Raw genomic sequence first — 13,935 nt, 5'->3', positions numbered from 1 at the left:
CGTCCGGGGCCTCGGGGCGGAGTGGATGGCCTCTACTTTCTTTTCCTGCAGCCGTATGAGGCCTCGGCCAACTTGGAAGCCCAGGTACTTGGCCTCGGAGAGGTCTAGGGTGCTGATGTACCGGGCCCTTCCCAGGCGGTCCAGCAGCTCGTCGACCCGAGGCATGGGGTACCCGTCGAATTCGGAGACTTCGTTCAGGCGGCGGAAGTCATTACAAAAGCGGAGGGTGCCATCCGGCTTTGGGACCATCACAATGGGGCTGGACCACGGACTCCGGGATGGTTCAATTACCCCCAACTTTAGCATTTGTTGGATCTCTTCCTCAATAGCCTGCCGACGAGCTTCCCGGACACGGTAGGGCCGTTGTCTGACGATTACTCCTGGGGGTGTCCTGATGTCGGGCTGGGAAGAGAACACATCCTGGAACTGACTGACCAGGTGCTGCAGCTCCGTCTTCTGGACAGCCGAGAGATGGGGGTTGATGTCAACAACCACAAGTTCGGTGAGACTCAAGGCAGCCACTTGGTCCCGGGTCCCCACCCACTTCTTCAGGAGGTTGATATGATAGAGTTGCTCCGTCTGCCACCGTCCAGGCTGCCTCAGCAGGTACGTGACTGGTCCAATTCTTTCCACAACCGAATATGGCCCTTGCCAGGAGGCCAGGAACTTGCAGGCGGAGCTGGGGACCAGGACCATGACGCGGTCTCCGGGCTGGAACTCCCTTGGTTGGGCCGCGTGGTCGTAGTGGCGTTGCTGTGCTTGCTGGGCCTTGCTGAGGTGTTCCTGGACCAATGGCATCACTCGATCGATCCGTTCCCTCATCTGTCGAACGTGTTCGATGATGGTGCGATGAGGGGCAGGCTGCTGCTCCCAAGCTTCCCTGGCCACGTCAAGGAGCCCACGTGGTTGACGGCCAAACAGGAGCTCAAAGGGGGTGAAGCCAGTTGAGGCCTGAGGGACTTTGCGGATCCCAAAGAGCACGTAGGGAATCATGAGGTCCCAATCCCGCTTATCTTCGGCCGCCACGCGTCTAAGCATTTGCTTGAGGGTTTGGTTGAATCTCTCCACGAGTCCGTCCGTCTGAGGGTGATAGACTGTGGTCCTCAACTGCTTCACCCGCAACAGCCTGCAGAGGTCCGCCATCAGCCGGGACATGAACGGGGTTCCCTGGTCAGTCAGGATCTCAGAGGGGAGGCCAACTCGGCTGGCCAGCAGAAACAGCTCCTGGGCGATGGACTTCGCGGTGGCCTTACGCAGGGGGACTGCTTCTGGGTACCGGGTGGCGTAGTCGACGATTACCAGGATGTGCTCGTGTCCACGGGCAGACTTCGGCAACGGCCCCACTATGTCCATTCCAATCCGCTCGAAGGGCACCTCGATAATAGGCAGCGGGATGAGCGGGCTGGGGGGAGGGGTCCTGGGCGACGTGGCCTGACAGGTCGGGCAGGCTTGGCAGAACCGCTTCACTTCGGCCTCCAGGCCCGGCCAGTGGAAGCGGTCGCGGATGCGCTGGGTGGTGTTGGCTGCCCCGAGGTGACCTGCCATGGAATGGGAATGTGCCAGCTCCAGGATGGTTTCGGTCTTGACTCGGGGTACAACCAGTAACCTCTTCTCCTCTCCCCTCCGCTGGGCGACACAGTACAGCAGGCCATTCTCAACGGCAAAATGCGGGAGAGGATGGGGCCGTGGGAGGATGTCCTTTCCGTCGACGACTCGCACCTGAGCCCAACAGTGCTTGAGCCGATCGTCCTCCCACTGTTCCTTGGCGAAAGAGCCCCCTCCAGCAGCCTGTTGGTAAACATCATAAAACAGATTAGTAGTCTGGGAGGGGGACTCACCTTCTCTCCCACTGTCGGAGGTGAGCAGGGCCGGTCGGCGGCGGGGTCCACGAAGCCGTCTCCGTCTTCGACGGTTCCCCTCTGGGCTGGCAGGCTGAGTAGCGGCGGTGAGTCGAATCAATTAAGACTAGGTTAAGAAAAAAATACTATACGATCACAATGTTTACTGTAATATAGTTATATGTAAAAACTATATGGTCACCAGAAGTTTACTTTGATAAGAGTTAGACGTAAAACCACTATACGATCAAATGACTTATGGAAGAATGAAGTCTATGCATGAATACTGCTGGTCTACTGTTTCTTTGTTTTCTTGTGTTACAGGTATGTGTTGATGTCTTCGCAAGCAGAAACCTGGTGTAAAGCATCACCTAAGATTTGAACAAGCCTCATGAGGGACGAGTCATCAGAGCGACTCTACGTGGGAAATGGACTCTACAGGAAACAGACTTCACAGCAATTCAGGCACCATGGACTTTCAAGACTTCCACTCTTATGCTACATGGTTTTCTGTGTAATCATGTAGTTTATACGACATTTTACACCCTGCGTCGAATGTGTCAATAGTTATGGTTTTGAGAAGAACTATGACACTCATGTAAATCAAGGACACAACACAGAATAAGTTATATGTGCCTGTGACGATCAAAAGTTACAAGAATGAACTTTTAAGTGTTTAAATTTGTATATTATGTGAGAGTTTTTTTAAGAACTCTCAAACGGGGGACTGAAAATTTTAAATCTATTTCAAATATGCTTCCATACATAACATCACGGTAAAGAATATTGTATTTAGCGTTTAAGGTTGAGATAATGATTCTGCTCAGCAAAGTTGCAATTCCTGTTTTCTCTTATTGTCTTTAATGGCTCTTGGAGTCCCAGTTTCACTCAGAGCCACAGCCCAGACATTGAATCGTTGGGCTGATTGGATTAGCACATATGCGTTTGAATGGTTATGCTGATTGGATTGAGACTGGTAACAGACCCTCAGTCTGGGGCGGGTTCCTTAACCTGTATACTCATTTACATGCTTTGTTAAACCTCAATGTAAATCCCTCCCCCTAAATGTCTATAAATTTGCAAGGCAACTGTCTTGAGTTAGACTTGGAAGAACACTACAGACGACACACAGCGAAGATCCCAATAAATCACTTCTACTTATCCCAACGTCTCCTGGTCTTGCGTCGATGAAAGAAAACTTTCCAACAAGTGCTTACATCACAGCACGCGCTCTCCATCCAGCGCCTAGCGGCGTCATTCAAAGTTGGCCACGTCACTCCTCTCAAAATGTTTCAGAGGATTCTGGGCCACATGGCATCAGCTTCAGCAGTACTTCAGCTGGGTCTGCGTGGACATCGGGTCATTTTCGTCTCAGGGTAACTCAGGGCTGTATCGAAGCCCTGGAACCTTGGAAGTCAGCCGACTGGTACCAGTCAGGCGTCGACATGGGGACGGTCTCAAAGCTAAAAGCAGTCTCGACAGATGCTTCCAACCTCGGTTGGGGTGCACTGTACGAGGGCAGGCCAGCTTCCGGCCTCTGGTCAGGCCCGGAGAAATGCCTACACATAAACTGTCTAGAGATGAGAGCGGTCGAGTTAGCTCTGGAGTTTTTTCTCCCATACTTGAGGGGTCACCACGTCTTAGTCCGATCGGACAACATGGCGGTGGTGTCCTACATAAACCGCCAAGGCGGCATCAGATCCCGGAGCCTGTACACCAGGGCCAAACGCCTTCTCGTGTGGGCTCAGCACAATCTGCGCTCGCTGAGAGTGGCGCACGTACCAGGCATTCTGAACCTGGGTCCAGACATGCTATCCAGGGGCAACGTTCCCCCAGGGGAATGGTCCCTTCACCCCCAGGTGGTTCAGTTGGTATGGAGCATTTTTGGCAGGGCAGAGGTCGACCTCTTCGCCTGAGAAGACAACGCTCATTGGCCAATTTACTTCACGAAGAGCAGGGACGCGCTGGCCCACAACTGGCCCAGCCGTCCGCTCTATGCGTTCCCACCGATCTCGTTGTTACCACAGGTTATCAAACGAATCAGGGAGAGCAACTGCGCGGTGCTCCTAGTAGCTCCGCTTTGGAGGAACCAAGTGTGGTTCCCGGAGCTGATGCAGCTACCGGGAACAGCCCCTTGGCCGATCCCAGTGAGGAAAGACCTCCTCTCTCAGGCCAAAGGGACGCTCTGGCATCCCCACCCCGAGCTGTGGGCCCTGCATGTATGGGCCCTCAACGGGTACCTGTTAACCTCCCAGAAGGAGTGTTAAACACTATCACAGAGGCTAGAGCGCCCTCTACTAGGCGGCTTTACGCCTTGAAATGGTCAGTGTTCTCTAGCTGGTGCTCAGCACGGAACATAGAACCACAATGCTGTGGAGTATCGGAGGTACTCTCCTTCCTCCAAGAGCTCTTGGACGCGGGTAGAGCCCCCTCCACGCTCAAAGTATATGTGTTCTAACGCCAGCATCTGGTCAATCACTGGGGAGAAACGACCTAGTCATCCGCTACCTCAAGGGAGCTAGGAGGTTAAACCCTCCTCGACCCCCTTCGGTTCCCATCTGGGACCTTTCCACGGTCCTAGAGGCCATGAAAGGTGAATGCAGGAAACCAATGCAGACCATAGATTTGAAATATCTCTCACTCAAAACCGTCTTCCTGATGGCTCTCGCCTCAGTCAAGCGTGTAGGTGACCTGCACGCGCTCTCCGTGAGCGCTACCTGTCTTGAGTTTGGGCCTAATGATTGTAAAGTCATCCTCAAACCAAGACACGGCTATGTTCCTAAGATACTTGCCACTCCGTTCAGAGTCTGCTCTCCCTATATCTGATGACGAGAGGGACGCAAATGTTCTCTGCCCTGTTAGGGCTCTTAGAATTTATGTGGAGCATTCTGCTGTTTTCAGACAATCAGAACAGCTCTTTGTATCCTTTGGTGGCCGCACTGGTGGCCGCACCAAGGCAACTATGGACGGCGTGGGTTATATAGCCATAGCCACACCCATTTTGGAGGGCCGTGGCGCACGAAGGGCACGAAGTGCCCTCATTGGTTCGTGCGCCACAGCTGCCTCTCCATAGGTTGCAGCAGTTGCCGCAGAGCAGCCAATAAGCGCGCTAAGTCGTCTCGCTTAGGTCTGCTTGCTGCAGCAAGTGCGTTTTAAATTATGAAAATTATAGGATAATTTTGGCTTCAATCTTCTCGAGAAAAGGGGCTTTCCCGTAGCGTAAGCTAAGGCTTATGCAACACTCGTTCCCTCATCTCAGGGAACCGAGGTTACGTTAGTAACCGAGACGATTGGTTTTAGGTCTATCCAATTGTGCCCAGAGGCATTTGAGCGACGTCCATTGGTGAAGCACACCAACTTTTAAATGCATTATTATATTCAAATTGCAAACACATGAGGACAGTCTCCATGAAAGACCCAGTGACAGATGAACGCGCTACTACATTTCTCTTCGAAAAGGTAGGAAATTAAATTAGATTTTAACTGTGACAAGATGATTGACAGGGCAGTTTACGTGACAGGATGCACGACAGATCCGTCCGATAAAGATGACGAAGTAGTATGTCCCAAAGCTTGCCTACTTTTTGCTACACATTCAGAAGTAAATACCTTTTCTTCACAAAAAGAGTACATACTTTTATGGCGTAATGTAACTTAGGCGAATTGGGATGCAGCATATGGCTTTACACGATGACGATCGCTCTGATTGGTTTTAGGTCTATCCAATTGTGCCCAGAGGCATTTGAGCGACGTCCGTTGGTGACGCCCCTTTGGAAATGAGTTATTAATGAAGCTTTGCCAGACCATAACTCAGTTACTACTGAGAATGGTCTGGTTTTAACCAGGCTAAGATCAACCTATTCTCTGGCAAAAATATGTTAAAGACTAAAAGCGTCAGTGATATACACACATGTATAATTTCAAATTTCAATAGCATTTTTCGGTTTAATTTTCATGCTTAATTTTTAATTAATTTTATATTCATAAATCACAAAGTTATTGGCAAGTTTCTGCATGTCTGGCTTCTGAAACTACACATTGTCATTTGCACAAGGGGGAAAAAGACAGATAATAAAATAAAAATAATATTGTGAAAATAGAATGTCACTTAAACAGGTATATGAGTGCTATAGAAAAAAAAAACTTAACACCTCATTAGAATTCTATAAAAAAATTCTATATAATTTTTATAATATTTGCAGACAGCCTGTGTTTTGCACTTTTACACTTTGGACTGTTAAATAAAGACTTTTAGGTTTTTTGTAACTATAAACAAAACATGAATTTTACAGTGATCCTAAAATAGTTCAGCATTAATTTGTTGAATATTTAATTTTCTGTCTGTAGAGTTGAGCTTGCTCACAATACATTCTCCAAACAAACCTGTATAATGTCCATTTGTTGCTCTTTTTAATGTGTTTTATTGAATTTAAAAGGGATGACAACATTATACCAGCAGAGAGGGTCTTACATTTCTGTTGAATATGTTAGGGACTGTGAACATTGTATAGTAACAGCCCCTGGATTCTTCAAATGTAGGCCCAGCTAGCCCACTCATTTAAATCTGAATGCATCAGAGATTTTCATAATTTCAACTACAAATAGTCTCTTAAATTGTTACCGCTTATTGCAATAAAGCTAAGACAAGAAAGTGGCGTTCACATTTAAATGGACTATGCTGGCCGCTCATGCGGTCAGTACGGGCCTTTCTCCTCATCTTCTGTTACTTTAGTAATCCCACCACACACGTGCACTCTTTAATAATGTGGAAGAATGTCGCTTACACTCTCAGAAAAAAAGGTACAAAAGCTGTCACTGTGGCGGTACCTTTTCAAAAGGAACACCTTTGTACCTAAAGAGTGCATATTAGTCCCTGAAAGGTACATATTGGTACCAAAAGTGTACATATTAGTACCTAAATGGTACATATTAGAACCCTTTTGAAGGGTACTGTCCCTTTTGTACTTTTTTCTCTGAGAGTGTAGCATTTAGCTGCATGATCACATGAAGCACTTTCTCAGATAAAAAAAAAAAGTGACCAGAAAAACAGGGTTTTGTAAAATGGAATAAGCTGGGTTCTACAACCCCAAATCAGAAAAAGTTGGGACACTGTACAAATTGTGAGTAAAAAAGGAATGGAATAATTTACAAATCTCATAAACTTATATTTTATTCACAATAGAATATAGATAACATCAAATGTTGAAAGTGAGACATTTTGAAATGTCATGCCAAATATTGGCTCATTTTGGATTTCATGAGAGCTACACATTCCAAAAAAGTTGGGACAGGTAGCAATAAGAGGCCGGAAAAGTTAAATGTACATATAAGGAACAGCTGGAGGACCAATCTGCAACATGATTGGGTATAAAAAGAGCCTCTCAGAGTGGCAGTGTCTCTCAGAAGTCAAGATGGGCAGAGGATCACCAATTCCCCCAATGCTGCGGCGAAAAATAATGGAGCAATATCAGAAAGGAGTTTCTCAGAGAAAAATTGCAAAGAGTTTGAAGTTATCATCATCTATAGTGCATAATATTATCCAAAGATTCAGAGAATCTGGAACAATCTCTGTGCGTAAGGGTCAAGGCCGGAAAACCATACTGGATGCCTGTGATCTTCGGGCCCTTAGACGGCACTGCATCACATACAGGAATGCTACTGTAATGGAAATCACAACATGGGCTCAGGAATACTTCCAGAAAACATTGTCGGTGAACACAATGCACCGTGCCATTCGCCGTTGCTGGCTAAAACTCTATGGCTCAAAAAAGAAGCCATATCTAAACAGGATCCAGAAGCGCAGGCATTTTCTCTGGGCCAAGGCTCATTTAAAATGGACTGTGGCAAAGTGGAAAACTGTTCTGTGGTCAGACAAATCAAAATTTGAAGTTCTTTTTGGAAAACTGGGACGCCATGTCATCCGGACTAAAGAGGACAAGGACAACCCAAGTTGTTATCAGCGCTCAGTTCAGAAGCCTGCATCTCTGATGGTATGGGGTTGCATGAGTGCGTGTGGCATGGGCAGCTTACACATCTGGAAAGGCACCATCAATGCTGAAAGGTATATCCAAGTTCTAGAACAACATATGCTCCCATCCAGACGTCGTCTCTTTCAGGGAAGATCTTGCATTTTCCAACATGACAATGCCAGACCACATACTGCATCAATTACAATATCATGGCTGCGTAGAAGAAGGATCCGGGTACTGAAATGGCCAGCCTGCAGTCCAGATCTTTCACCCATAGAAACATTTGGTGCATCATAAAGAGGAAGATGCGGCAAAGAAGACCTAAGACAGTTGAGCAACTAGAAGCCTGTATTAGACAAGAATGGGACAACATTCCTATTCCTAAACTTGAGCAACTTGTCTCCTCAGTCCCCAGACGTTTGCAGACTGTTATAAAAAGAAGAGGGGATGCCACACAGTGGTAAACATGGCCTTGTCCCAACTTTTTTGAGATGTGTTGATGCCATGAAATTTAAAATCAACTTATTTTTCCCTTAAAATGATACATTTTCTCAGTTTAAACATTTGATATGTCATCTATGTTGTATTCTGAATAAAATATTGAAATTTGAAACTTCCACATCATTGCATTCTGTTTTTATTCACAATTTGTAACAGCCCCTGGATTCTTCAAATAGGCCCAGCTAGCCCACTCATTTAAATCTGAATGCATCAGAGATTTTCATAATTTCAACTACAGTCTCTTAAAATTACCGCTTATTGCTTATTGACAAGAAAGTGGCGTTCACATTTACATGGACTATGCTGGCCGCGCATGCGGTCAGTACGGGCCTTTCTCCTCATCTTCTGTTACTTTAATAATCCCACCACACACACGTGCACTCTTTAAAAATGTGGAAGAATGCCGCTTAGCATTTAGCTGCATGATCACATGAAGCACTTTCTCAGATAAAAAAAAAAAAATTGACCAGAAAAACAGGGTTTTGTAAAATGGAATAAGCTGGGTTCTATTTTTTTCTATTAAACTTTTCACCCATTGGTTATACAAAATGACTAATTTAGTTTTGAATAAAAAAGGGCTCCCTCCCACGCAATGGCATGTACGGTACCCATGTGGTTCTGTCTGCCTCTGTTTAACATCTATATAAGTTCAGGAGCAGTGTTTGTGTTTGTGGAATCTGCAGCTGGAGCAGATGGAAGGTTGATGTCTGCCTTATTCACTGTAGAAAGACAACACATTTGTGTAAGAGGTCTGTTGTGTCCTATGCAAACTTTTGAAAATATTAATCTTTAATTCACATAATCAACAGATAGAAAAAGATTGCATCAAAATACTTTGATCATTAGTATAAATTGTTCAAATAAGTCTTGTTTTCACTGTTTCTTGTCTTTCAGCTTATGGCTGGGTCCAATGGCACAGCTGGAGATGTGTCTTTCACTTATCAGCAAATCTTTAATCAAGACATGGATGCTGGGCTCAGTACTAAAACTGCAGTGGCTGTGTTAACATCTCTGTTCTTTGTTTTTGTAAACTGTGTGATGCTCTTTGCTCTAGGAAGCAAGCGTGTATTCCATGAGACGCCGCGCTACATCCTTTTTAGCCACATGCTTATGAATGACTCTGTGCTTTTGCTGGTCTCAATCTTAATGTATGCTGTGGCTCAGTGTTTCCTTCCAATACCCACATCCATATGCACTCTGTTAGTTTTTATCTCCCACTGCACTTTCCGTAACGCTCCTCTGACTCTCGCACTGATGTCTCTGGAGCGGTACGTGGCAATCTGCTTCCCTCTGAGACACTGCAACATCGCCACACCAAAAAGGACTGGAATCGCCTTAGGAATCATCTGGTTCCTTAGTTCTATAAATATTATAACAGACATTATTTTTGTTTTAACTGTCAACCCCAATTATTTAGCCGGTGTTATATTTTGTACATTAGAAAAATTGTTTCTATTCAAATGGCAGCTGGATAAATATCAAGCGTTTGATGTTCTTTATTTTGTGTCGGTTGCTGTGATCATCATTTTCACATACATTAGCATTATGATCACAGCCAGGTCTGTTTCCTCTGATAAAGATTCAGCTAAAAAAGCCCTCAGAACGGTGCTGTTGCACTTGATTCAGCTGGGACTGTGTCTCACCTCTTTCCTGTATATCACAATAGAAAGAACACTGTACATGATGACTGGAACCAACTCATCTCTCTTCATAAATCTCAGATATCTAAATTTTCTTATTATTCTCATTATGCCACGTTGCCTGAGTCCTCTGATCTATGGTATGAGAGATGAAGCCGTGTGGCCCTTGTTCAAATATTTTTTCTGCTATCGTTCAGGAAAAGTAAAGCCTTCGATTAATGTACATTAACTCTATGGTTGTGGCTCACAAGTTGCAAAAACCTTATAATATATTAATAATTGCAATATTTAAACTTGTTCCCCAAACTCAGATGAAATTATCTGGCAAAATATTTTTAAGGCTGATATCTGGGTGAGTGATATATCTGTGCTTATTTTAACATAATATTTTTAAATTTATATTAGGGCTTCACAATATATTGAAATTATCGAAATATTGCAAATGTATATACCGCAATATGCATATCGCAACAGCTTGCAATAACTGGGGTCATGATCAAAAGACAAAGAGAAAATCACTCACTGCTCTTGGCTGAATAACTTTTGTAGCTTTAATAATAATCAGTATATTTAATTCATACAGTGAAAACTAAGCAGTGTTTATTTTTTTACATTTGATTATTCAGTTTCTGTTGTTAAATAAACCTAATTTAGGCCTACCTGAAACCCTAAACCCTGTGGTATACACTGATGTTAAAATAACACTTGTTATGCTACAGTAAAACACTGCTGTTCACTTTCAGAAGTTTTAGGGATGTTTTCTCGTCACAAAATGAATTAAGATGATTTAAGTTTATTTTACACACTTTAAGCATTATCATATCACATATCGAATATCGCATTATTTAATGAGTTATCGCATTTTTCTTCAATATCGTGCAGCCCTAATTTATATATGCATGTATTTATTCTTTTAATTTGTAATGCTTTAATTTGATTTATATTCTATTATAGAAGCTATTATTAACAAGTTTCTACATGGGTGCTGAAATTACACTCGTATAAAAACAACTAATATTAAAATTAAAATAATTTTGGGAAAATAATAATGTCTCCTAACCAGGGACAAAAGGATAAACAAAAAAAAAAATCTGTTAACACCTCACCAAGAATTCTATATAAATTTCCATATAATTATAATTAAATTATGCATTTGTACACTTTTGGACTGTTAAAGGAATTCTTTTCAAGGCTTTTTGTATCTACAAACAACATTTACATATAGTTCATTATGCATGTAAATAAACCACCCTTACAGTACATGAGCTTGTGTAATGTTTATTCAATTATTAAGAGATATACAGTGATCCTAGAAATAGTTCAGCATTAATTTGTTTGCTTGATCACAATATACTCTATGAACAAATGTATAATGTCCATTTGTTGCTCTTTATAATGTATTTTTCTCCTATTATATCTCCTATTTATTATCTTATTATATGTACATACGACTAAGAGACAGATTGCTCCTACTATGGAGTTATTCTTGTGCCAATAAAAATGAACGTAGCTTTTCAATAAACTAATGAAAATATAAATTGAAACTAAATAAATTATCTCTAAAACTGAAAAAGAATAAATCGCAGGCAATTTTTTTTACTTCGTTTTTAATACACTGCATGTTTTGCTAACTATTTCTCATATTTCAATTGTTGATCTGAACTTACAAATGCGCTTCCAGAGTTTTCATTTACGCTTCTGAAGTTTTCGTTTACGCTCCCTGAGTTTTCGTTCGCCGTTCTGACACATTTCTCTCGTGGGGGCGGGGCTAGTAGCAGTGTGTTCTCATTGGTTACTGAGCTTTTGATTGACAGCTTCGTGACCTGGAAGTGAAGACGTCAGTGGTGTGTTTATGTGTGGATGTGAGCGTCTGTAATCGCAGCTTTCTATTTCATTTTAGTGATATTAAGTTTATATCTGTATTTATTTGCTGCTACACTATATTGTTGAGATGATTTCTTATAGAAGGAACAGACGAATGATATTTATCATTAGTCATCGTCGCTATATCAGGAGGATACTGGATAACGTTAGCCTACTCGTGGTAAGTCTGATTTTTTTTCATTAATACTAATAATATTTATAATACTGGCTTTTTTCCGGTGGAGAGGCATTTTAGAGCTCAGTGAGAGCCCATAACATTATACAGCTGTGTTGTCTTGATTTAACTGTTAGCCCAATCATTACATGACTTGTTTATCTACATTCGGTTACAGTCTTCGATTAGCTAGATCATATTTCCCCCCAGCCACCCCAAACAACACTGAGCTAGAGTACTATACAGTAGCCTATCTGTACTGTATCAGTCAATGACCGATGCCATAGGACCAGAGCGCTGTCAATCACTGCCTGATTCAACTTTGGCAATGTAAAGCCTTTTTACCATGCCAATAAAGCTATTTAAACCTGAATTTCTCAATTGCTGATTAATTTGCGATGCAAAGTTTTTGAAAGAGGAGAGACACGACTTGACCACAGACCACGTCTCTGTTCGTAATATGTAAACACTCAATTATTTTGAAGTATCGCCCTGGTTGCAATATTTATTCTGATTACTTTTGTGTGATGAAGATGACTGATAAAGCTATTGTATCTAGTATGAGTAACAAAATGATTTTTCTGTGTCCATATTTGACTAATAATAATGAAAAAAAGTGCACTTCAAATGAACATTTCTGAGAAAAATGTTTAATCTTTAATAGTCTTTAATAATAATATATGTCCAAATTAAAAACTTAATACATGCAAGTAATTATGACTGAACACATCCAGCAACTAGGGAATACACAGCCATATGTTTATATATAGGGCAATACAGCCATCTACTGGTTACACAACAGTATTAGCCTACAGATGATAAATGCTGCTTGACTCCGAGGTAAATATTTAGTACTGTAAAATCCCTTAAATATATAAGCAGTTTGTATTGTTAGATTATAATACATTTCCTCTCTCATTTTCCAGGGAGTGGAGCAACTTTTCCATAAACAAAATTCTGATGCTGACACAGAGGATGGAGTGATAGTACCAGAGATCCACTGTCCCTATCAGACAATAATCTTACTTTGTTCAGATACATCACCTTTGAATGACTGGGATCTTGATCTTCAGACACCTGATTTATTTTAATATAAACTAGCAAATATTTCAATTTCCTCTAGATTAAAACAAACATAGTTCACAAGTACACAAGAGGTTTCACTTTATTCTTATTAATCTATGCTGATCTTGGATTAGCATACCAATAGCATATGAATGTTGAGGGGATAGTTCACCCAAAAATACAATTCTCTCTTATTTTACCCTCATGCTGTCCCAGATGCATTTTACTTTCTTTCTACATAAACACGAATTAAGATTGTAAGGAAAGTAATCCATCTCTGCGAGTCCTAAAGACACTTTAAAAACCACACACAGTGAGCGTGACGGTAATCCATGCGACCTCAGTGGATGAGTCAATGCCTTCTGAAGTCAAACAATAGGCTAGATAAGAAAAATACTAATAATATGACTGTTTTAACTATTAAAAATCACTTCCGTTCCGACCAACTGTCTTACGTACATGAGTTACAATCCACTTGTATTATGGACTCACAGAGATGGATTATTTCCTTAAAAATCTTTGTCTATCTTTATGTCAAGAAGAAAGTCATATAGCCTACATCTGGGATGGCATGAAGGAGAGTAAATGATGAGAGAATGCTCATGTTTTGGGTGGACTATCCTCGTACTGCTTGTGTCCAGTCACTGCTTTGTTACTTGTAGCCTACTGCAACAGGAACTGCTCAAAGAATCATTGCAACATTTAAAATGTATATGAATTTTTAAAATGTATTCTGTATTTGTAATTGTGCATTTTGTATAGTAATGTATATCATGAGAATACTGTGCATTACGTGTATATTATGCAGTTAATGTTTTGTGGATTCTGGTCTTTCCGGTCACAACATAATTGCATCCAAGACTTTCACTTTGATACTTGTGTAT

The 13,935-nt window shown here is 42.3% G+C and overlaps 1 protein-coding gene across 1 annotated transcript; it reads left to right on the top strand.

Annotated features, from left to right (window-relative positions):
* Nucleotides 1–9,205: 9,205 nt before the first annotated feature.
* Nucleotides 9,206–10,177, top strand: LOC311098051 (odorant receptor 131-2-like; the record flags this gene model as incomplete). The annotated part of the gene is made up of 1 exon (XM_084138114.1): nucleotides 9,206–10,177. One exon carries the CDS (start codon nucleotides 9,206–9,208, stop codon nucleotides 10,175–10,177), a length of 972 nt encoding a protein of 323 aa, XP_083994240.1.
* Nucleotides 10,178–13,935: the final 3,758 nt, after the last annotated feature.

The sequence above is a fragment of the Abramis brama genome (genome assembly GCF_963993115.1).
Source record: "Abramis brama genome assembly, chromosome: 15".
Classification (NCBI taxonomy): Eukaryota; Metazoa; Chordata; class Actinopteri; order Cypriniformes; family Leuciscidae; genus Abramis; species Abramis brama.
This window is presented reverse-complemented; position numbering and strand designations above follow the sequence as displayed.